This window comes from Scomber japonicus, chromosome 20 (genome assembly GCF_027409825.1).
Source record: "Scomber japonicus isolate fScoJap1 chromosome 20, fScoJap1.pri, whole genome shotgun sequence".
In the NCBI taxonomy this organism is placed as follows: Eukaryota; Metazoa; Chordata; class Actinopteri; order Scombriformes; family Scombridae; genus Scomber; species Scomber japonicus.
The window spans coordinates 7,445,011-7,469,406 of record NC_070597.1 but is presented as its reverse complement, the minus strand read 5'-3'; the positions used below and the strand labels follow the sequence as shown (position 1 = coordinate 7,469,406).

The 24,396-nt window shown below is 40.1% G+C and overlaps 1 protein-coding gene across 3 annotated transcripts in view; it reads right to left on the bottom strand.

Annotated features, from left to right (window-relative positions):
- Nucleotides 1-1,610: 1,610 nt before the first annotated feature.
- mta3 (metastasis associated 1 family, member 3) overlaps nt 1,611-24,396 on the bottom strand; it is a 33,783-nt gene continuing 10,997 nt past the window's right edge. Inside the window, exons 4-19 of one of the 3 annotated variants that reach the window (XM_053341793.1) lie at nt 21,219-21,345; nt 20,781-20,844; nt 19,646-19,763; nt 18,723-18,825; nt 17,940-18,039; nt 17,643-17,831; nt 16,092-16,166; nt 14,725-14,783; nt 14,409-14,527; nt 13,678-13,835; nt 11,520-11,742; nt 9,515-9,607; nt 9,190-9,351; nt 8,539-8,570; nt 8,315-8,433; nt 1,611-1,848 (exon numbers count right to left, since the gene is read on the bottom strand). In XM_053341793.1, coding sequence (XP_053197768.1) covers nt 1,677-1,848; nt 8,315-8,433; nt 8,539-8,570; nt 9,190-9,351; nt 9,515-9,607; nt 11,520-11,742; nt 13,678-13,835; nt 14,409-14,527; nt 14,725-14,783; nt 16,092-16,166; nt 17,643-17,831; nt 17,940-18,039; nt 18,723-18,825; nt 19,646-19,763; nt 20,781-20,844; nt 21,219-21,345 — 1,913 coding nt within the window. In that variant the 3' untranslated portion in view covers nt 1,611-1,676. Of the gene's footprint in view, nt 1,849-8,314; nt 8,434-8,538; nt 8,571-9,189; nt 9,352-9,514; nt 9,608-11,217; nt 11,743-11,799; nt 12,987-13,677; nt 13,836-14,408; nt 14,528-14,724; nt 14,784-16,091; nt 16,167-17,642; nt 17,832-17,939; nt 18,040-18,722; nt 18,826-19,645; nt 19,764-20,780; nt 20,845-21,218; nt 21,346-24,396 lie in introns of those variants that run through there. The other 2 variants (XM_053341791.1, XM_053341792.1) reach the window with 2 other exon arrangements.

Genomic DNA, 24,396 nt, shown 5'->3' with positions numbered 1-24,396 from the left:
GGCCATAGAAATAGGATGAGTAGAATTTACAGTGCCATAATGAGATATACAATGTATTATACACTTGTTCTTAAGGGAGGCTTAGCTCTATGCTGCTATCTCTTTGCCTTGTTATATTTGGAGACCTGCAGATTCTTTATGAATAAGTGACAGCTTTGTTAGGTAGCGATACAGAAGGTTTGTTAAATAATATCTTCAATGTCAACACCTGCTCCACCTCACTGATTTTAGACTTAAGGATGGAAAACTGCAGGTGAAACACAAATTGAAGCAGCCATTTCTTAAAAGGCTGCCGGTTAAGAGTCATATAGTGCATTTTCTTTTTTTCTTTTTTTCTTTAAAAAAATGTCAGCAATGGACATTTTGCCTCTTTTCCAATGTTGAAGGATATGGCTGACAATTGCTTTATATTTTTCTAATCATCGACAAATTTCATGGTGCAGAGCCAAACCGACAATTAAGTGATATTACTTAAGTGTATTCAAAGCATAATGTATCTTATTCCTCATAGATCTCCAATGTTGTCCAAAAAGGATTGAAAACATGAGTGAGCCACACTGTTGCATTTTTTTGACAAGTAGCTTTGCCACAAACATTATGGTCACAGTAGTTTGTTTAGTAATAGCTCCAAAGACTAATAACAGCAATTAAAGGTGTGGCTCATTGGTTGGGTATATTGCTTTTTGGACAACAATAGAGGTGTGCAACATTCATTTCTCCCCCACAGATGTTACTTTACTCACAGTTTGAGGTATTTATGCACAGTGTGAGAACAGTTATGCATGAAACTCTTGGATTAACAACATGCATAAAAAATATCTAGTTCTTTCTTATAGAGTCAAAGGTGTAAGACTGTATGCAGAAACATTTTGGGGTAGGAGTTAACTACAGTTGGGGTACATTTAAGATAATGTAAGTACCCAACTCAGTGAAATATATAACCTAGGTCTGGTCATTTTAATGTGGAAAAGTTACATACTATGTCTTTAAGGATATAAGGATATAAATTAAAGGAAGTTTTGAAATGAGAATACAGAAAACTAACTCTGTATGATATATCAGACTTTGAAAACACACACAATACTCATAAGGATGAGTTCATTGTTGGTTTCACTCTGCACATGTGATTTGTTGACAAAAAGAAAATTATAGAAAATCGTCAGCCATATCCTTTAAATGAAGGTTAGACCCCACAAATGCAAACTTACCCCCCCTCCCTTCTATCCCAGTCCAGCCCCATGCCCCTCCCCCCTACCCAAAATAACTTTATACAAACTGATAAAACTTCACGATTCACAATCAACACAAAGGTCACACAAATTTCCGTCATTATGGCCATCCATAGAAACTAAGAACAACATCCCCTCATTCTCTCGCATGTTGTTGGCATGATCACACGCACGCACACACACACACACTCTACATCTTTACACACTCACATGCACCCATGTATGTACATGTACATATACATTCCCACGGGATTAAAGACAGGCAGCACTTGCAGTCAGGTCAGGTGTTTCTATTGCATCACGGCTCATCACATCCTTCTGGGTAAAAGTGGTCGAGGATTACGAGGGTATTTTAAGGATTAAAAGCAAAGGAGGGTTTGATTTCATGAGAGGACAAGAGGGGGAGAATTTGTTAGTGTGTGTGTAGGTCGGAGGGTCCGTGTTGGATCAGTCGTGGATGACGATGGGGCCTCGCATCCTCAGGCTGGGGTGAGGGTGAGGTGGGGCCAAGACGAGCCCCTGCGGTGGGCCCTGGGAGACCCTGCGCAGGGTGATCTGCTCGCAGGGCTGCCGGCAAGCGTGCCTCAGCTGGGACCGGGACAGCAGCCGTCTGGCCCTCCTGGAAGATTGAAGATAAGACACGACTATGAGTGAATAAGATTTACCCATGCAAACCTAAAAAATGAAATATTAGTGGTAGTGGTTAGTGGTATTAACAGTAGTACACAAAACAGTCTCACCAATGTGCCCACTTAGTAGTTAATCTGTTTGAAAGGTCAAGACCAACTTTCAAATTCCAATTTTTAAGCCAACATGGGAAAGCAATGCTAAATTTAATTCTATGACCATATGAAGAAGATTGTGTGATTTGTTGAAAAGCTCAACAACAACTACTAAATGGACTTTGTGGTGAGATTGTTTTTTGTCACTTGAAATAAATAATTTAGCTGGTAGTGTATCCAAAAGAGGATTTGTGATCTAATGTTTTTCTGGATGTACTTTTTGGTATTTTGTCATTTCCTACATTTCCCAGACTTCCATTCCTCCTCCTAGATAGCATCTGTTCTTAAATGTCCTTTAACCTAATGGGTTGTAACAGCTCAAACATGTTTCTGAGATCTTCAGACCTTATTAGATAAATGCTTATATACTGCTGTGCTGGGTGGTAACAATTGAACACATTTTAAAGCAGCATTAAATAGTTTTTGACCACTAGGGGGCAGCAGAAAAAGCTGTTAACACAACATTGTCATGTTGAAGTTGCTGTGGCAGTTAGTGGCAGTGTGTGCTAGCAACCTCTACAGCAGACTCAGAGCAACATAAGCATTCACTTGTGTTTCTGGCCACCTGGAGATGGTTAGTGAGCTCTATTTTCGGTCTCCACCATCTCCTATGGGAAATATGGGGCTCTTTAGCTCCTAAATGCTACATTGTGTGGAGGTTACTAACTTTGTCCTTCAGTTGTTTTGTGCTGAGAACAGCTGCCCGTAGAGGCTGGACAAGATTAATGAGAGTTGTTACGCTAAACCAAAACATCCCATTTCATTTCTCAATTTGTTCTCTTGCATTCTTTTTTCTGTCTTTCTCTTTTTTTATTCTTCTGCAATTATCTGCCAACCAATTGTATCAATATGAGATTGTCCCATTCAATTTCCAAAACAATGGAAATCGATCAGAGAGCTACAGGAAACTGCAGAGCCAGGTGATAAATCACCTTTTCAGTTTTCACATAATAATGTGTTCCATTGTTAATATGAAAATATTGATTAGTGCTGCTTTAAACAAGATTCATAAATTCATATTTCATAACCACTGGCCTGAAATCACAGCCTCGTTGAAACTGTAGCTCTTGGCAGTAATTGTAATTTTGTCTGGGTTAAAACAACGAGATGCATACATACATTATACTACGCAGACATTCATTTATCTTATATGGACAGAAACACTTCTCGGCTTTTCACAAGAACAGATAAAAACAACTCTACATGAGAAAAACCCACTGAGTTACAGAAGCTTGAAGAACAGAGGGTGTTCTTTCAAGTCGAGATATAAATGATTTACAACTGCAACTCAGAGCACAACATATCCTGTGAATGCACTGAATGATGGTCTATTGAATTTAGTGGTGTAGCAGAAATATTCTCTCTTCCTCTGATCTTTAGAAAAAAATAACGAATGCGAGACCATTGCCAGTAGCTGTTTTTAAACAGTTGTACGGTGGAATGTAACAGTTCGGCTGTGATTTGGAAAATTTGCTATGGCAGATTTTATTTTTAAAGTTGAATAATAACGCTCAAAATTGCTCAGTAGCCAAAAACTCATACTGTAGCCACCTATGAGCTCATCACTTACATACTGCAATGTGGCAGAAACAGCCTGCAGCTGAATGAGGTGCCAACACAAAGAAACACTGATAACTGGCTTTGAGTTAATGTTTCACGTTCACATTAATGGTTTACTAGTCATTTGACAGCAATGATTCTACTGGACTAATTACTTAGTTGTAAAAATGTCATTAATTGACATCCAATTCAGTTTTTATCAATGTGCTCTGTCTATAAGATAAACAAGCTAATGAAGAGAGAAGACTGTGAACTTTATAGTAATTCAGATGATTTACCATAAGGAGAAAAATAAAGCTCGAGGGCAGCGAATTGAGGTTCCACGCCGCTGCGAAAGTGATTGGAAACAACCGCTTTTTCTCATTTCGAGAGGATTCACTAAAGCAGAGTGCAACATTTATTGAGCGTTGGGACTCAAATGACTAACACACATCTCCGTTATGAGGTGAGAGAGAGAGGGACATCTCTGCAGGATTTGTGTGGCCTATGAAGGAGCTTGGTGGTAATTTCCAGACTGCAGTGGGCTTTGTGCTGCAACAGGAAGGCTCTCTTAACAGCCCGCAGCAACCAGCAACACCAAAACCCAAGACCATGGGGCACACTAACATGTGTTGGACTCAGCACTAATGGGATTCATTTGGAGACAAATGAGACATACATAACCACAGTGTATATATGGTGATTATTCATGGTTCCCTTTAGGGTGTCAAGACAAATACTTTCAGGTTTGAAGCACGGCAAAGCACACTTTCTGTGCTCAGATTTTCTTCCTCTTTCACGGCACTCTCAGCTAAGGTTGTTTTTTCTTGTATTCTGAACTCGAAAACACATCAGTTCCCTCCAGATCCCTGCTGATGATAACATAAGTGATAGAGCATTCAAGAAGACGAATGCACAGTTTGTCCCCCTCATCTGAATGTGCATGAAACACTTGTGCATCTCTCTGAATACAGTGTACAATGAGACTGATTATAACTCAGCTTGATATTTTAACTTAAGAGTGTTTTATCCTTTATTCATTCAGGGAAGTTCAGAGAGGAAACTTCCCCTTCTGATCACATTCACACAGTTACAAACATTCACACCCGGAGGCTTAGCAGTACAACCACCGTCTGATCTACCGGCCACAGAGCAGCTCGACTAGAACAGTTGGGGTTCAGGGCTTTGCTCAAGGTCATCTCAGTGATGGTAATGAGAGAGGGGGAAGTGCTGCTTTTTCAGTGGGGAGGATTAAACCGACAACCTTACTGTCACAAGTTTGTTTCTCTATAACCTATAGGCTACCACTGCCCCACGGCGATCCACGAGCGGAATATAAAAGGAGAGGAACAGATTTAACTCTGGTGGCACATTATCTAAAGCTGTGCTGTTTGTCTGTTCAGCTGCCCGTGGGGAGGAGGAAAACAAACATGTAAATCCACGCTCAAACATATCAAGCTGTCTCATTAACATTTCAGTTTTGCTTCCTCTTGTTATCTCTCCTCACGTTTCCAACTTCTGATGCTTTGTCCTGTTCTTTCTCTGTCCAAATTCAGCTTCTCTGTATCTTACATTAGATAAGGATTGGGTAAAACTTGATTTCTCTGTATTTTTTGCAATACAATATAGTTCTGAGATCTATTTTTAAGCCATGCTAGCTGTGTGGGTCTAAGGACAGCAATGTCAGTCAGTCCTCTGAAATATCTCAACTTTTAGATGGATTGCCCTGAAATTTGGCACAGACATTCATGGTGCCTAAAGGATGAATCCCACTGACTTAGGTGATCCTCTGACTTTCCATCTTGCTTCACCAGCAGCTCAAAGCTTAAAGTTATCCAGTGAAATATCTCATAATATAATCTGTCACTGCACAGTAGCAGTATTGTGATCAACTGTTGATCCTCTGGCATTTTATCAAGCTCCGTCATCAGGTCAAAATTGCTCATTACTTTCTTATTTTTGTCCCAGTTTGAATTGTCTGTGAAGCACTTTGTAACCTGTATTAAGAAAAGTGTTACTTTGCTGTCTTTTTCAGTTTCTGTCTTTTTGTCTCTCTTGCCTCCTTGAATAAGTGGGAGAGATCTCCCACTCCCACGTCTCTCTGCTCTTTGACACACTGCATTCTTCATCACGCTGAGAGAGAAAAAGAGAGGGATAAAGAGACGGAGAAGGGGAAGAAAATGAAACTTCTGATCATCTCTCATTAGCAGCAGCCTTTCAGAGCAGATCTATTAACATCTTCTATTTCAGAAAAGCATTAATTGTGTACAATGGAGAGCAAATGATGGCATAATGTAACAAAGGGTACAGTTTTCATAACGATGCTTTCTCTCTCTCTCTCTCACACACACACACACACACATACACACATACATACATACATACACACACACACACACACACACACACACACACACACAGACAGTCATGTTGATCTTGGTGGTGAGTGAGTGATCTGTTAATGTGATAATGATATTTCCACTCAGGGTCCCAGCGGTGCCTGGCTCCTCGCTGGCCCATCTGCACCAGTTAGCTGCTCTAATTTTAGCCCCAGCGGTCCGAAGGCGGCTGTGAGGGCCGGGCGCCATGGCTCATTTAGACACGGGCTTAATGGAAGAACATCTTTCTCTCTCACATACGGACATGCAAGCTTTGACTCATTATCCACATGCATGTGTGTGTGTGTGTAAGTGTGTGAGAGTGTGTGCATCTGTATGTGTGTGTGTGAAGAAAAGGAAAAAAAGCAACAGATTTTCTGTGTGTGTGTGTGTGTGTGTGTGTGTGTGTGTGTGTGTGTGTGTGTGTGTGTGTGTGTGTGTGTATTTAACTGTATATTCAATCATCTCTAATACAGAGTATATACAGTGTAGTATAAACAGAAACACATCATGAATATGAGTAATATGCTGTTTGGTTTCTTGTGATATTGAGATCAGCATTTTTGAAAAACATTTTCTTTTGGAAAATTGATGTGTTTTACCTGCAAGTCATTTGTTTACAAGGCAAAGAAGCAGCACCAACATATTCCTATCAGCTATAAGCCGAATATTAGGCTACTGCTGAGGCATCACATCAGACATTGTAAATAGCTGTTTATGGATGAGCACATATTTCTGAATGAACTCCACAATAGTACTAGAGGTTTTACAATATATTGATTTGAATGCATCATCAAATCTCACATTTCATTCATTCATGCATTTCAATCTGAGTCTGGAAGAAAAGGACAATATCTCTACTAATGCCATGCCATGCTAGCAGCTCAATGAGGCTGTACTTAAAGTTATACAAATTCAGGTGCATAAACGAACATTGGATTTTTTTTGCTGTAATAATTTCTCTTACTCATACTGAACATTAGAAGATCCCTGCATGATAGACTTTCTATGTAAGTGATAGGGGATAAACTCCACATTCCTCCTCCTGTGTAAAAATATTCTTAGTTTTTCATTAGCAACATTCGCTAATTAGCACTTCAACACAAAGAAGAGGTGAGACTGAAGGGAATGCCACTACTTTTGTAGGTATTTCGAGTATGAACAAAGGTCTTTGTCTTTATTAGACTGCAGATAGTGTAGATATAGACTAGAAATATTGTGAGAGAGAGTATGGCATGCAGCCAAGGTTCTTGGCTTGAATTGAAACATGGATGTTGCGGTCACTATTAAAGCCACATGGCCGGCATGGCTAAAAATTAACATGGAAACTAAACAGAAAACCATTAATTTGGACAATTGAATATTCATTTTGATGGAAGAATTTAAGCCTTAAACAAAACAGCTCAATGAGTCTACATTCAGAGAGCCAGTTTTTAAATACTCAGGTCATGAATGGAGGTCAGGTCCCCCAGCACATCCTCTCTAAAATTCTAAAAATGTTTATTTGGATTTTTTATACTTCTGTAAATTAGGAAAGGCTTATTAACCCAGCACGTCTACCTAAACAGTCTCAGAGCTATGTCTTTTCCCAATTGATGTTTTTTATGGATGGCATGCTGACATGTGACAGAAGGAAAAGCACAAATAATATAAATAAAGATGGCTAAATTCACTTAAGCAGCTTCAGATTCAGGGTGCTGGTATTCACACTGGCTGTCATGCTGTCTTGACACTTGTATAGAAAGGAGCCATCATTACTGTAATTACTAACACCTGTGCTTTTCCTACTGTGACAAGTCAAGATGTTGCAGTGAAAAAGACCTTTTAGAAACAAAATTGCACAGTTCAAGAATCTTTTGTTATGTCATTTATAAGCATGAAGGTCTAAACTTCACACAGACAGAAATTAAACTCTGGTAAAGAAATACTGAATCCACCAGAGTCCTTTTGATTAGTCTAAACATAGTCAAATTTAAATATACTAAATCTCAAAATATTGAAAATCAAGTTTTAAGTGGAGAATTAATGGTAAACAAATTCCCACCCAAAATGTACAGAGAACATATCTTGATTCAGTTTGTTTAAATCTGGGCCTTTACAGTGTTTCTGTGCAGTCAGTATTTATGTGAGTTGAATCACTTGGGGGGAAATATGTGATATCCGTCTGTGCTTGTTTGTACTACACTGCTGTCTGAAGTCACAACAGGACAAAAATAACTCTACGTGTCCTTTTTTTTGTCACAGCTCAATATTTCTCATCTGCTGTCAATCAGCTCTTGATCTTCAATCTTAATTTATTTTCTCAAACACACGCTCACACACACACACACACACACACACACACAGTCAGGCCATCGGAGGTCGGAAAAGGGTCACCTTTGCTTACCTGGTCTCCCGGGTGACGAGGAAGAAGCTGTCATCAGGGGCATCAATCCAGTTGGGGCGTCTCTTGCGGATCATCACTCCTCCCCGGGTGCTTCCGCTGCTGCTGTTTCGGCCGTTATGCTGCAAAAAAAAAAAAAAAAAAAGATGATTAAATATGACTTAATTTCATACAGCAGTGATGTGAGTGTGTAGGAATTGTTTTAATGAAACAAATAAGATACTTACCAGGAGAGGTCCACCTGTTGTACCTGGGTTCTCTGCAAAACAAAGCCAGAGCAATGAGAGAGAGATGCAAAGTATGCGTGAGGGGATCTGTCAATTGTAAATAGTATTGATTAGTTTATTACTTTTCCTAGTAACAAGTGGTGCAACAAATGACTGTGTTTCAATTTCAGTAAAAATAGTGAAGTTACCAATAAAAAACAAAGTGTCAGACTGAAGTTGAATCATCCAAATTATCCAAATGACCCCCATCTGCTGATTCGTTTTCATTAGAATTAGTTGTCATTCTCTCCAACGAGCTAGTTTAGATAAGAAATGGCAGAAAAGGTTATCAACTCCTGGTGTATCTAATTTGATTTTTTTTTTTTATCAAGCAAAAGGAAGACAAGAACATTGGAAATAAACACTGTTTGGTCCCCAAGGTTCAATCACATCATTAGTAACTTAGATAAAAGCAAGAGGGGATGCATTTTCCAATATTTTGGGGGGAGAGGGGTGGGGGGGGGTTTAACAGATGTAATACAAGTGGGACTTTGTGCTTCTGGGCAGGATTAAATTAAGCAATAACAGTCTCATTGAGAAACAACTCATAATTACTTGTGTTAAATTCGTTTATAGCTCTGCTTTTAACAAACGTGTGTTGTGTGTTTGTACCTGAGCGTCTGTCCGGCTCAGCCCTGCTGTGGTGATGGTAGCTGCGTTTTCCCAGCATGCCGTGGGGTCCGTGTGGGAGAGAGGAGAGGAGGCGTCGAGGGGGAGGCGTCTGCAGGCCCGGGGTGCGGTGGGAGCGAGGGGCGTGGGATGCCGGACGGGACTCTGGAAGAGACACCACACAGGGGCTGCATCAACTGGCTCCTACAGGCCACCTAACTTTTCTTTTTTTTTTTTTTTTTTAACTCTTTGATTTTTCAGATTCAGGACATTGGAGTCAAATTAAACTGATTAAGGTCAAATGATTGAAGTGTGTGTGTTGATTTACCTAGAAACTGCAGAACACTGGTCAGAGTGCTCCTTTGGGCGGCTCTGGTTTTGGGTAGGCGAGTCCCCTGCCCTTCCGACACCCTTAACATGTCTAAACCAAACAAACGCACACATAAATATGTATTTTAACTGAGAACTGCAGTGGCTCTCCAACTTCCCCCTCCTTTCTTAACTGAGTGAACAAGAATATTAAATACTGTCTCTTAACATTTCTGCAACATCATGCAATCAAAAACCAGTTTCATGTGAGTAGACTGATGTAATTCTGTGTGAAATAAGATGTGATCAAAAAGGTCTTTTATGGTGTTCATGATTGGTTCAATGACAATGATTTCTTTTCATGTTTTAAGTAAATGCATGGTTTTAAAAACAGGATGCAGGTGAGCAAATTAATTCAAGGTGTTAAAATGGTAACTTACTTCCAGGGATGGCATGACCACAGAGGAACAATCTCGCACACATGCACATACAGATAGATGTAAGTACATGCTTACATGCACACGTCCCCGAAAAAAAAAAAAAAAAGAAGAGAAAAAACATATTGGAAATGCACATACATCACAACATGAGGGCGATATGACAGCAGGCACTGAAGGTGGAGTCCATGCTGGAGGGGAGGCGTGCCTTTGCGGTTCCTCTGGGCTCGGCAGCCGACCAGAGAGTGTGTGGTGGAGTTGATGGACAGATAACACGGACACATGAAGCACAAGGACTCGGAAGAGATGCTTTCAGGTGTGACTTTATTTGGAGGTCTACTCTCACATTCACACAGTGATGAAAGAAAAGCGTATCAAGAGGTAGAAGATGAGATGGAAATATTGCAACTTGTCGTTAGAAAACGGAGGAGGAGGTAAAGTGAAGGAGGAGGAGGAGGAGGAGGTGAATGACTCTGAGTGGCAAATCCTGGCCGCAGGATTTGCAAGACAGAAGAGGCAACAGGATGGATTTATATGAATATTGCATGATTTGACGACAGGAAATAGCTGAGTGGATGGTGTGCTAAGATCATGGCCCTGTAGAGGTCTCCTTATGGGTGAGCCTAATCTACAGGGGAGGGGGTGCAGCCAGCAGCAAAGCAGTCAAAGAGCAGCTAGTTATTCTAGTTTTTACTTCAGCTTTAACCTCCCTTCTTTCAAGTTTCATCAGTCCAAATCTGTCTAAATCCAAACACAATTGGACAATGAATTGCCTAATACACGCACACAAAACACACTTGATGTACAGCATGTACGCAAAACTGTTTTTAAAAAAATGCCGAGGGCGAACACATTGAAGCCGAGATTTAATATTTACAATAAACAATCACCCTGAATGAAACATTCATGTCTGAGACAACTCGTTCAGCCAAGACAGCACAAAGTGGGCTCGCCTTCGCCACGAGCGCTGTGCAAAATAGAGCTTCTCTTAGTAAAATACATTTTCTCTACATCTAATTGCAGCAAATATACAGCTCAGAGTAGAATATGAGCTCTTTTTGGATCCTATTAGAACCTATTTGTTAATTACAGGAGCTATATCAGTAACTGTCTGTATTTCCAAAGCGTGTGCAGGCGTGCTCATGTACAATAAGCCCTGTTTAACCAATAAATCTTTGTATATAATTTCAACAATGGCTTTCAGTTCACAGTAACTAAGAACCGTAACAGATAAAATAATTTTTTTAAATGAAAGCACGAATGAAAAGATGATCAAAACTCATAGTTATGAGGACAGGCAGTCTTTATTGGAAACAGGGGGTGGGAGAATACAAAAAACCAAAATAATAATAACAATAATAATAAAAACAGAAAGCGAGACAGATGGGCGGGGTGGGGGGGGGTAGAGGGGAGAGACGGGCAGAGATGGGGGATTGATGGGGGGCAATCAGGGTGAGGAGGGGTGGTGAGTGTATGTACGTATGTATGTGTGTAGATGATTGTGTGTTTGTGTGTCTGCGTATGTTGTGTCTTGTCTGCAGGTGTGTCCATGTGGCAGAAGTTAGGAGGAATTGAAAGAGCTCTTACACTCTGCCTTTATGGCCCCACAGTTAATGGGGACAAAGGGTCGGCGCGCAGCACGGCGCAGCCTGATGATGTCACGGCACATGTGCCGGGCCAGCTTGGTGAGGCGGGTGGCCTGCAGCAGGAAAGCCTGCTTGGTCTTCATGGAGGATTTGGGGCTGCCGCTGTTTCGCATCGGAACCATGTGGTTGGACTGGCGAGGACCGTGACTCCGTGAGCGAGACTCCTGGGACGAAAGGACAGGCAAAGAAAAAAAGGCCACTGAATATAATTGTATTGTTGATGACAAAAAAAAATGATGTTTGAATATATAAACTATAGAGGCCCCAAGTCTTACTTCACTTATGTGCTATGTTCTGTTCAACTAGCCTCCATGTAACTCCATGACAGTGCAGTTCAGATCAAAGACAGCAGAAGCTATTGTTTTTAAATGTTAAAGGGCACATATGATGCACATTTCCAGGTCTATATTTATATTCTTATCTACTGGAACATATTGGCAGGATTTAAAGTTCAAAATCATGTATCTTATTCTGGCCCTTTATGCAGCCCCTCTGTTCAGCCTCTGTCTGAAAAAGGCTGTTTTAGCTCCTGTCTCTTAAAGGCCCGCCCCTACTGATAACTTTCTAGTAGCTGCATCTTGGCTGACTTTCGGTTAACAAACAATAGTAGGATATTTTTTCTCATTCTTTACAAGAATTGGACACTTTTCAAATACATCTGTGCATGTTTCCATCCTGAATCCTATCTGAATTATACGAATGGACAACGCAAACACCACATCCAAAGACCTTAGCAACAAAGACTGCAGCACAGATGGCCGTTTGTGGACATGCACAAACAGTCTGCCATCATCACAGGGACGAAATGGACCAAGCTGAAGCCCTGGATTTCAACTTGTAGGGAGAATTTTACACAATGACCATGTTTAACACAGATACCTGATATTTTCACCGTATAAACACAGAAATCACAAAAAGCATATGTCCCCCTTTAATTCCATTTAAAAAACATATACACTTAATACTAAATATAATATAGTACAGAGGTTTACAGCTGCTTATATAACCCAAATACCATCATCACCCCATACAAAAATCATAACACCCCAACCTTCATGAAGGTTATACAGTTCAGTTTCTGTTCAAACAGGTTTTATAGATTTACTGACTCAACTTTATGCTAATTTTTGAGACAGCAGTTTGTGGTGCTGCTTTATATGGGGAAATTATTTAAATGATTTTTTTCCACACCATTTATGTAAATGAGGGTAATTACAGTCTCCAAATGACTGTAAAATTGAATCAACATCTCCCTGAAACATTTTCAACAAAAAACTGAACATTACGAGTACAACCTTCATGCAGGCAGAATTCATGGCTGTATTAGGTTGAACTGGATGAACTGGGAGTAGAGAGTACACTGTTGGAGAAGACGCTAATGGTACAGACGCTCCCTACAATAGACCACCTGTGAAGTGAAAGTACAGGTGTAATTAATAACTTCAATAAAAGGCTGCACTCTATTTATAATCACCCAATTGCAGGGCTTCGGTGTTGTCATGTGAAAAGGGTCCATCTTTCCCTGAAAAGACGGGTGGGGGGAGGGTTAGGTCTATGTAAAGTGTAAACTGTGAAGCACAAAGAATCGCTGTGATGGGGAAATTGAAAAGAAAGCTATTTATTTATATAATTGCTTTTAAATATTTACATGCCAATCTTCTTTTCTATAATATGTTCAATTTTACATTACAATTTACTGTGTATGAGCATAACCAGCAGATATGTCTGTTACCAGTGATATCAAAGGACCAGCAGTTATCGACTGGTCAGTTTTATCACTCAAAAAATAGAATCCACAGTGGAAAAGTGGACTGTGTGTTGTTTATTAAGAGCTTAAGGTGTGAGATACAGTATCTGATGTTTTGAGATCACTGATGGTGAAACCTCGAATCATCATTTAAATACATGCAGACATTACACTTTATCCACCTGCAGAGTGTGCTGATTCTGCTTAATGCTTAAGCATCTTTATAACTTTACAGAGGAAAAGCCATTTATTCTTTTAAATGAACAAATAGACTAAATATATTAAAATCAATTCAAGATTTAAAAGTCTTTAACTGCAGACACCCTGATTTCATGTTTCTGACTGAGCTTACATTGGTTGCTGGACTGGGGGAGGTCCTCTCCTCTGGGCCTTCTGCTCTGCTCGGCATCTTCAGGCCACCGTACTTCTTCCAGTACATCCAGCAGGAAACGCACAGGCGGCACTGCATGTTTGGAGGCCCCCATGAGTACCACTGGGCCGACTGCATGGCTGTTAATGTACGAAATGCATTAATGAGGGTTAGATGGACCACAGGGGAAAACTGATCTAAAGATGTTTGAGCACATTAGTCTCACTTCCACTGTTGCTACTCTCCCTCTCTCTCTCCCTAAATGATTTCATCAATGTTCATAAAAACAGAGAGAGTGAACGCCTGCTATGAACTGATGACATTAGTGCCTTTTGTGATTTAAACATCTGAAGAAACTGTCTGCACGAGAGTATACAGAAGGGTTGGGAATCATTTGGATTTGAAAGATTTTTACTCTATTAAATCAATAGTTTCTTTTGAAATCCCGATCGTAACCCAAAGGAGATGATCAGACTAAGTGACATATTGATCTCTGGTTTAGTAACATCTGTCAAGATAAATAACCACTGATGGTGAAAATCAAAAGAGCTTCAGAGTCACAACCCCACACGAGTGGGAAAGAAACCTTTGGCTAACCAACACTGAATTTCTTTTGCTTTCATTTACTACATTTCCCACGTTCTCACTGCTCTCCTGATTTACTTTCACACTTGCCATGCTTTGACGAATGCACATGACAAACAAAAACTCACTATAGCAGCTCTCGCAGGCTCTGCCGCCGCCAGCTGCATGGTAAGCCCCGGGGCCTGCTCCATTCACTGTCGCCATCTTGCCATTGGTCATTGAGATCTGGTTGGGGTTGGGCTTATTACTGCAAGAGAGAGAGAGAAAGACAGAGAAATAGAATAAGGATATTGAAGAAACAGACCAACGCTGCAGCCGCCTTCTGCAGTGCTTTAAATCAAATCTTATTAATTATGTATAAATATTACCATCCTGCAGCCAGAGGTACATTAACGTTACTGACATTTATATCTGAATATTGAAATGTGAAAATGAGGGACTTACTATGTGGGGATATAAACCTGCTTCAGTTTGCTCTCTGCCTCTGCTGCCTTCAGTCTCTTCTGTTCAGAGAAAAAAAAAAAAAACCAAACACAGCAGATAAAATTCATTAATATGAAATCAACAGCTGTGCAGCCGTGTTTGACAAAAACGCTCTCAGACGGTTTTGACACCTCTCAGAGTCGACACTGATAGGCAACCCTAAAAATAGACCGGTGGGATTAGAAAGATAATCATTAAAATGTGTCGATGCATTTTAAAAAGAGGTTGTTTCCCCTTCTTCTTGACATCTGAGGGGTTCTCCGCTGAGAGGTCGATTTATATTTCATCACATGGGAAACGTTTTGGAAAGAAAACCCTTAGTAGGAAACCAGGATATGGGGTGAAATTCATATTAAATATTTGCACTTTTTTTTATTTCTCCAATCATAATTCAACTGACTTTATCATCCTTGCAAGTGAAATTAACTTTGCAGCTGTTAATAAAATACAAGAAAAGACAAGCAGTGCAGATGAAATATGTGTTTTTCCCAAATAATTCTTATTGCTTGAGGGCAATTGAGGGAAAGTGTTGAAAGCCTTTTATTCCCCTGGATTAAAATTGTGCTGATGCAACCTGCCACAAGTTGTCTTCATGCACTGAACCATAACAAACAGGAATTATAGGAATGACATGCAGCAGAGGTCTATCACATGTTTGTATTTTAAATCCTCTGAGCAAACAGTTGCATCAGGGGCTGTAACCAACTAATATTTCTTATTACAGATTAACGTATCGCTTTCTTAATTACGTGTTCAGCCGATGCAATGTCAAAAACAATGAAAAATGTCTTTCACAAGTTCAGAGCCTAAAGTTTTTAAAAAGAAAAAAGTTATTCTGTTTTAATAAATTGGCCTTCTCCAGATTGCAAACACAAAAGCATGAGCCACAAAGCACATTTTCTACCTGTTGAGTTTTATTTTAGTCAACTTAAAAAGTACCCTGTGGAGTTCTCTCACTTGTATCACAATGAAGCAATTTGTATGGAGGTGGGGAGGTGGGAGGGGGGGGGGTCCATGTTGTGTCTCTTTTCACTGATGTAACACAATGCAGGTTTTCAAAAAAAGATAAAACCAAAAACTTAGTTGTACATGTTTTATGAGGTTGACTTCAAGGAGGCATATAATGTGTTTTAATAAGAAATACAACATGCTAACAGAAATGTTGTTTGTTTGCAAGAAAACCCCCACAGGGCACCTTTAAAGCTGCTGAGACTCCAAAAGGAACAAACTAAAGGATTGTTCTTTGAGGAATATCTATTCTATTCCCATCACACCAGAAAGCGATTTTTTAAGATTGCATTATTTTGAAAATACTGGATCAGTCTCACCTGTTGCACATATCTGTCTGTGGTCTTCCACATGTAGTAGTACTCTATGATACTGGTCAGAGACTTCCATGGCAGCTTCACAAAAAGGAAAAGAGAGAACAAGTGTGGAGGGGTGAGAGGAGGGAGAGAAAGAGAGAGAGAGAGAGAGAGACAGAGAGAGAGCAAATTAATGATATTAATATCTCATGTTCTTGCCATCTGGGTGCGAAAGCCTTCATGTATATTAATGAGCGCGGGGCATCGTGACCACAGAGGCTGAAAGCTCTACTGGCTTTGCTGATTCTGAGCCCCAGACGGAAAGCCCACTCTCGCACAGACAGACAGACACACACACACACACACACACACAGACTAACACATTTAATGATTATTCATGAGCACCTGGTGCCACTGCATACAACAGTATCCTGCCTTTATTATAGAGCATAGGTACAAGGTGGGAAGGAAAGTTCAATCGAATCGAGAAGTCACCGTCTTTAAGCCTGACAGGTGACGGCTCAAATTGGTCATTTCATCCTTCACAGAACAGCGACTGTGGCCTTGAATTCATGGTGATTACAAAGGATTCCCATTGTGACTAAAATTCACCATTTGGGGGACAGAAGTGTCAAAGTGTCCATAAAAAACTTCCCAAGAATCACTCCAGCAGCATAATCAAACTTCTCCACAAACTTCTCAATTTGTATGTTAATTCAGTTTTTTAGAAGTCATATTTGGCACTACAATACATCTTAATACATTCTATTAGTGGCTTTTTTTGGGTGATTGAATTTCCTGAAGTTTATCACAAGCAGCTCAATGAGTGAGAGATTGTATGGCCGACATAAATGAGTTTGCAAATTAGGGTTGTGTCAGAAAATGTTGGAAATGCTGTTTCCCAAAGAACAAAGTCCAAGCTTCCATGTTTTGTTTTATTCCAGCCAACCCAAAGATATTCTGCTAAATGACTGTAGAGCAGAAAAGAAACCAGAAACTATTTACATTTCATCAAACTGGAACCAGAGAGTTTTAAGCTTTTTTTCCTTTAAGAAATTACTCAAAATGATTAATCGTAATCATAATGGTTGGTGATTAGTTTTCCATGCATCGATAAATAGCAGTAAAACAGCAGTGAAGTGGATCATGCTGGAGGAGTCATTTGAGAATGTTTTCATGCCTTCTTCCCAACATGAAACCTGGGTCACCCCCAGAGTGCAATCGTAACAGAAATGAACTCCTGCTGTTCTCCATTAAGAATGAAATCTACACACATTAAAAGTGATACCTTTTAAAAGTCTCCTAAGGTTGAGCATTTTATGCCAGAAAGACTTAAACAGAAAGAGAAATGACAAATTCTTAACCAAGGACAAACTGGATGCTGAGAAGTGTAGTTTCCTGAAGATGATGATCATGAAGATTAAAAAAACCAACCTTTTTAATTTAGTAGTCTTAGGAGTCCAGGGGGAAAAGCTAACCTAGAACTTGCTTTGGATCTTGTTCATTTTCAGGGCAGAATAATGGTCACTAAAATATGCTTTGTGCTATACTGAAAATGAGGAAATAAAAACTTACAAAGTCTTGTCGGATGTCGTTGAAGTCTTTTCCGTATTTCTCTAACGCCTCTTCGAACATGGCAGCTTCCGAGGCGCTCCACTCCTCCATCTCATCCCTGCAGAGCACTGGGCCACCCGCCGGGACCAGCACGCTCAGCGCACTGGACAGGTCGTAATTATGGCGATGCAGTGTGTCCATCGCATGGAACTGTGGACCAACAACACGCAACAGGAAATGGGTGAGAATCCGTCACCTGAAGTTACAGTCGTGTGCAGCAGGTGGGGAGTGTGTGGTTTTGTTTAGAGTTCGACTCACCAGTGTGATATCTCGTGAGGCTGCGGCTGCACTCATGTGTAAACTTGGCTGTCTAACTGAGCTGCTGCAGTCCAGCGCCCGAGCAAAGGTCCCAACCGCCCTGGAAAAGTACACATGAACAAAAATACTGAATATATGGACGAATGATCGGAGAGATTCAGGCAAGAAGTAGAGGTACAGCTCCAAATACAGGATCAAAAAAATATGAATAAATGCAAATGAGCTTATCCTGAATTAAACACAATAAACAGCAACAATAAAAACTATTTGGACTGCTTGAAACACCATTTTTTGTTTTACGAATTTTCTATGTAAGAATTCTTCATATCCAAAACACATAATGATAAATTCACAATATTTTAGAACAATAAAAAGTGTCCAAACCACAAATAAATAAGATGTTTTCCTTTTATTTCTTCCTCTATGTTTGTATTGGACAATTTGAAATAAATAAAAAATAAATATCTAATTGATTTGAATTAAAAAATAAAAATGAGCCCTATTTATGAGCTATCCCTTAAACAACAATTAAGTGCATTTATTACTTTTGAACCCTATTTTACATCGCCATAAACAAAGCATTGCAAAATAATGAATGAGCTGTTAACTTCAAAAGCAGTGAGGGGTCATAACGTTTCAATACTATAAACTGTTCCATCTTGTTTGAAAAATGCAACCGCAGATCAGATGACTCGGGTCCATAACGTGCGACCATGTGACACTATTTGGTTAATTAAATGCCTGGAGGTCGTCAATACAGGGGTCAGAGAAAGGTTAGTTTACCGTGCCACCACTAGGAATTGGTCTATCTGTTTGTTGGTGAGTGGACACTCTGGATCCCACAGCTTCTCTTCTAGCTTGGACTGGTCCCTGTCGTCTGCTTCACCTGCAGGAGACACACACAGGCACACACACACACACAGACACACACAGGCACACACAGGCACACACAGGCACACACAAGCACACACACGGACATTTTTTTTAATATAACATGTGAACACATTTCTCACACTGCTGATTTTAAGACTTTCAGCTTTTGTTTACACTAGCAAAAAAAAAGAAAAAACTCTGCACTTAAATTTTGTTAGACTTTTGTCTCCAGTTAACAATAACACTTGACCCTGATATAGAAGACAAAGAGCGCACTCACACTAGGCAATGGTACCGTGGCCAAGCACGTTTGCCCCCTAAAATCCAGATTATTTGGCTAGTGTGAGTGCAAGTGTACGGTACACTTCCCTGGCCCAGTGCGGTTGGAAGAGGTGTGCTTGAGCACGGTAGGGCAACGTATGTGTTGGAGGCAACCGTGCTTGAGGTAATGTGAGTGTAGGCCAGCGGAGGACGGGGGAGGAGGGGGCATTCGTGCTTCAGCATGGTACGGAACAACTGGCCCTAGTGTGAGTGAGCCCTAACAGAATCTTTCGAGCTGTGTGTGTGTGAAAGAGGCTTAAACTCAGGTCATGAGACAACGTCATTCATTGTTGTTATAGCATTGACACTCCCTAAAACCAGGGGTGTCAATCATGTGCTTTAACTACTAACAACTGATTTTCCTGATCTCTAACAAGGAAAAAAGGCCACAATACTGCATATTGTCAGAGCTTAACCTGCATATTCTCACCACTCCATGTAAACTATACACATCAGAGCTGTGAATACTGATAGAAAAGAGTCTCGTGAATCAATTTGTGTGCAGTGCTGACCCTCTTGTAGCATCTCAGGTACGTCTGCCTGAAAGCGCGGTCCCACTCTGATCTCTCCTTTGTCGGCCAGCAGGGTCTTCTGTGTCGGGTCGTACACCAGCGAGTAGAAGAAGGTATCCTGAACAAACAAAATACCAGTTACCAAAACTAAGAAAAAGCCTCCATTTATTTGGGTGTTTTTACACCCGTAGTTCATTTCACTTGGTCTGAACAGAGGAAATAAATTATACACTGTGGCCTTTTAGTTCTGGCGACTGGCGGCCAAAACCATCACATCACGGACTAACGTAGGGAAAATTGACTTCTGACTGACAGCAGGCCAGGCTGGACCTTTCCTCACCTCGTGTGTTTATTTATCTTCTCATAATAAATAACGGATTTTGAGCTATATTTGTCTATCTGTGCAAGTTGACCAGGTTTTATGAATAATGACGACCAGGTAAGAAACTGTGTAGTCCTGGTTGAGGTTTAAGAGACAAATAGATTTATTATAAATAAGATTAATTTGTTAGGGAAAATATTTACTTTTAACACTGCAGGAGTGAATTCCTTGAACATTAATCTACTGTAATGTAAACATCACTAGTACTAAGGAAAATATGTTCTTTGGTGACAGGCTTGGTGGTGCCTTCAGTGGAGCAGATCCCACCATGTCTAATGAGACCTCGTTGCACAAGATCTTGTGACCAGGATGGAGGGACTTGCTCCACTGAAGGCACCGCCAACCTTAAAGGCAGATGTCTGGATTCATTTCAGATTTAAAATCCACAGGAAAAGGCATGAATTAAAAGATAGATCTCAGATTGTATGAATCAATATCAAAAAAATTCAAATGAAGATTGATTTGAATCCTCTATAAATTTGATCCTTAAATGTTATTTATTCTGAGAACATTCTGAGACACCTGTAATCCCTGCCATAAAAGTATAATCCTTACTGTGCTGTCAGCCACACAGCAATATGTACAAATAAAAATAATAACGTTAAGAATTGGTGGGAGGTGAAGATGACTGCTAAATGCTAAATTAACATTTTACCTCTGTTTCTGACATTTCCCCAAAAAACTAAACATGTATGTGACTTAACCTGCCATGACAAAACATACAGTCAACCAAAAAAAAAAAAGTTCTCATACCTCTTTGTCAAGGTATGAAAGAACAGCTTCAGTCTCATTCAATAATGCGACGCTGCACTTCCCCCTGAAAAGAGGAGAGAGAGAGAGAGAGAGAGAGAGAGAGAGAGAGAGAGAGAGAGAGAGAGAGAGAGAGAGAGAGAGAGAGAGAGAGAGAGAGAGAGAGAGAGAGAGAGAGAGAGAGAGAGAGAGAGAGAGAGAGAGAGAGAGAGAGAGAGAGAGAGAGAGAGGAAAAAGCACACCATGTAAAACATTGTTACAGGAAGTGAACAGTGCTGGATTTGTGGGTTCATGGCTAGATGCGTGACTATCCATGGGCACTGCCTGGAGATGATGAGCTGTGTGTGTATGTATGTGTGTGTATGTGTGTGTGTGTGTGTGTGTGTGTGTGTGTGTGTGTGTGTGTGTGTATGTGTGCGTGTGTAAGCCTTTGTATTGTACCTGATGTGTGTGGCAGGTAGACTCTCATACTGCCGGGAAAGGAAGAGCTCTCTGTGGCGAAGCTGGTGTTTCTGTTTTTCTGTTAGTTCTGTCTCTATCGGACTCTCCTTCTCCTCTTCCAACTCCTCTGCAAAAGGCACACACAGAAAAAAAAAAAAAAATTACATTAAAAACATATTAAAAGAGACACAACACTGTATTTAAAAGGGAAAGATCAATGCTGTGATACAAGGTTTCCATATAACTAAGTTACCTATGTAGTAAAAAGGTACAATTTCTTTTCTTTTAAACTGGTGCCCTTACTTTGACTCTACTTACAGTGTGTTTACAGCCATCAGAGCGGCTATTTAGTGAAAACTGAGCAGCGTTATATCTCTTTACGGAGGCTTATTTTCATTTACACGACAACTCATTGAATCTGGACATAATGTACCGGTGTGCAATGATCATAACACAGACGGCGAGCTGGAGTCAGTTATGATGATCGTTGCAAACTAAATGAGAGCTGCACGGCTGCACACAAGGCAGAGCTGCTGATAGATGGTCAGAACACCTCCGAGTCTGTTTGGGGAGACAATCGTGGATGAAGGGGTTCAAAATTGTAACCAAATACTGTTTATTTTAAATGAAGACTGTGGCTCAAAGCTGGATATAGCCGAATAAGTGAACTTCCTGTGTAGCAGTAAACAATCAGATATACCAAAGTTTTCTGTCTCAATTCTTTCTGTGCACCAGCAGGCAGCGGTCATGTTGGTCAATGTTGCTCTGGTGATTTCTTCCTCCTCCATACTCCCGTTTTGTCTGATTCCTGATCCCACATTGCGATATTTCAGCTTCATATCATGAAACTAGTTTTCTTCCAAACTCATATTTTAAAGTCTTAGTTAGAGAGAGAGAGAATATTTTGGGGGAATCAACCTAAGGCTGCTCAATTAATCGAAATTTGATCGTGATTACGATTTAGGGGCCAAACGATTTCAAAACTAATAAAATCGAGGGGAAATTATTTTTAATAATAATAATAATGATATAGCGCTCAATAACAAAGGTTTTATTTTGAAAAGCTTAGACCGGAAGCCACCGCAGCATCGTTAGCATAGAGGCTGAAACACACGGAGAAAATTTAACTGTAAATAAAAGTGCAGAGTTTTCAGCCTGCTACAGACAATGCTGAGTTTACTGACTAATTATTAAAAACCAGGAAGTGATGTGTGAACTGTCGTCATGGTAACCCGCTCAGTTCTAATATCTCTGCACATGTTCTGCTGTGTGTTGCGTTAAGCGGCAGATAAAAGGCTGCTGCTAGGAGAGAAAATTAATGAAGCTGAATGTCCAATTAATGCAGCATGTTTCTAAAGTTAAAAAAAAAACGTTTTAATAATCGTGATTTAAATTCTGACCCAAATAATCGTGATTATGATTTTTTTCCATAATCGAGCAGCCCTAGATCAACCTTTCAACGTCCTCGAAGACTATACGCTACAGAAAACGAGGAAACATAGTTTGACACATCTGCCTGTAAACGAGCAGGGGAACTCTGGCTGCAGGCAACACGGAGCGGAGTTAAACTTGACTCGTTAGCATACACTGCCCACATTGTAATGATATAATGCTGGTTGAGAATCAAGCAGTGTTACAGGGGCACAGGAAAGAAAAAATACACACACAAAATGTATTCTAAAAAAAGCGATGGAGACTTGATTTGTGAGCTCCATAGTGGAGTTTTTTGATTTTTGTTTTGCTTTAGGGTTTTTTTTCCCTCCTTTGTATTGTTAGTCTTTTGTTGACATACATCTAAAAGACAACTTAATATTCACCCCACAAAATTATGCACCCTTTCTGCACATATGCTCCAACAATAAAAATATTTCAAAAAAAAGGAGAAGAAAGCAGCTGAGGAAACTAAAAGTAAGATGGAAGCAGCTCTGAGTGGAGTATTTACTCGTGACAGATAACTCGCCGACCAACAAATTATCATAAGTCATAAATGGCTTCAGTAAAATTCATCCATTCATCTCTTGATTTTCATACAAGGCAATTATATTTCATCACTGTGCCTGTCTTCAAATATTAAAAATAGGTTGATAAAATGGTTCTCCGGGGCTCCGCAATCACAAACTACTGCTGCCAACCGTTAAAGACGCTATTATGCTCAGGACTATTTACTAGAAATGTAATTTTAAGAACACAGTGTCAGTCTATAAATACTGGATTAGTTGGTGTGCTGCAGATGAGTCAGCACGTAACATCAGGCTGCAGATAAACACATTAAATCACTGTTGCACACCATAATGTGCAGGCCAGGCACACACACTTTAATGTGTAATAAAAGAAAGATGCCGATAGGAGACCATCTTTATTTATCTGTGTTTTCAGTAGTTTGTATTTTCATTCCAACAGCTTCACATCCCCAGACTCTCCACTTCTACTGACCCAGTACATCACATTTTAGCTGCACTGTAGCACAACAGACTTTGACTGTGGCTGTGGCTGCAATTCATTATTATATTCATTGTCGGTTAATGGTGGTTATTTTCTCCGTCAGTTGTTTTTGGGTTAAAAATGTAAGAAAATGGTGAAAAATGTCAATCATCGTTTCCCAAATTAATCCCAACAGGCAACCTGAGATTTTTTCTTTTGTCTATTTAGTGTGCTATCATAGAAGACTATGAGAAACCAGAAAATCTGCTGGAAAAAGAGAAAGATTTAGCATTTTTTCTCTGAATATATCACTAAACCTTGTATAAACAGGATACAGTGGAAACAAACCAGGCCGCATAGACAATAATAGCAGTCGGTCACACTCAAGACGAGCTTCAAAGGCATTCATGAGCCATTTGTGCACATAAAGAGTGACACGAGTAGTTGTGTAAGGAAAAGGGGGGGGGGGGGGAAATAGAGTAGTTGAAATTGTGCACACTTTCTACTCTCTGCACACCTGATCAATCGCTGCACTAAAGTGAGCATGCTCGATTGATTCAATTGATTTGTTTTAGTTGAAGAGAGCTGAAGTTGCAACAAAAAAATTGGCGAGCGCTTCGGTTGCTGCGCACTGATCCGCTGACAGTCCACTCAACCGACCTGCGGCTCTGGTTGATTCAACGTTTCTGCAAGTCCCTTTAGTTTAGCTTTCAGTTCTCGTATAGCCCCCCCATCTAAAACAACCTCTCTTCTGTAT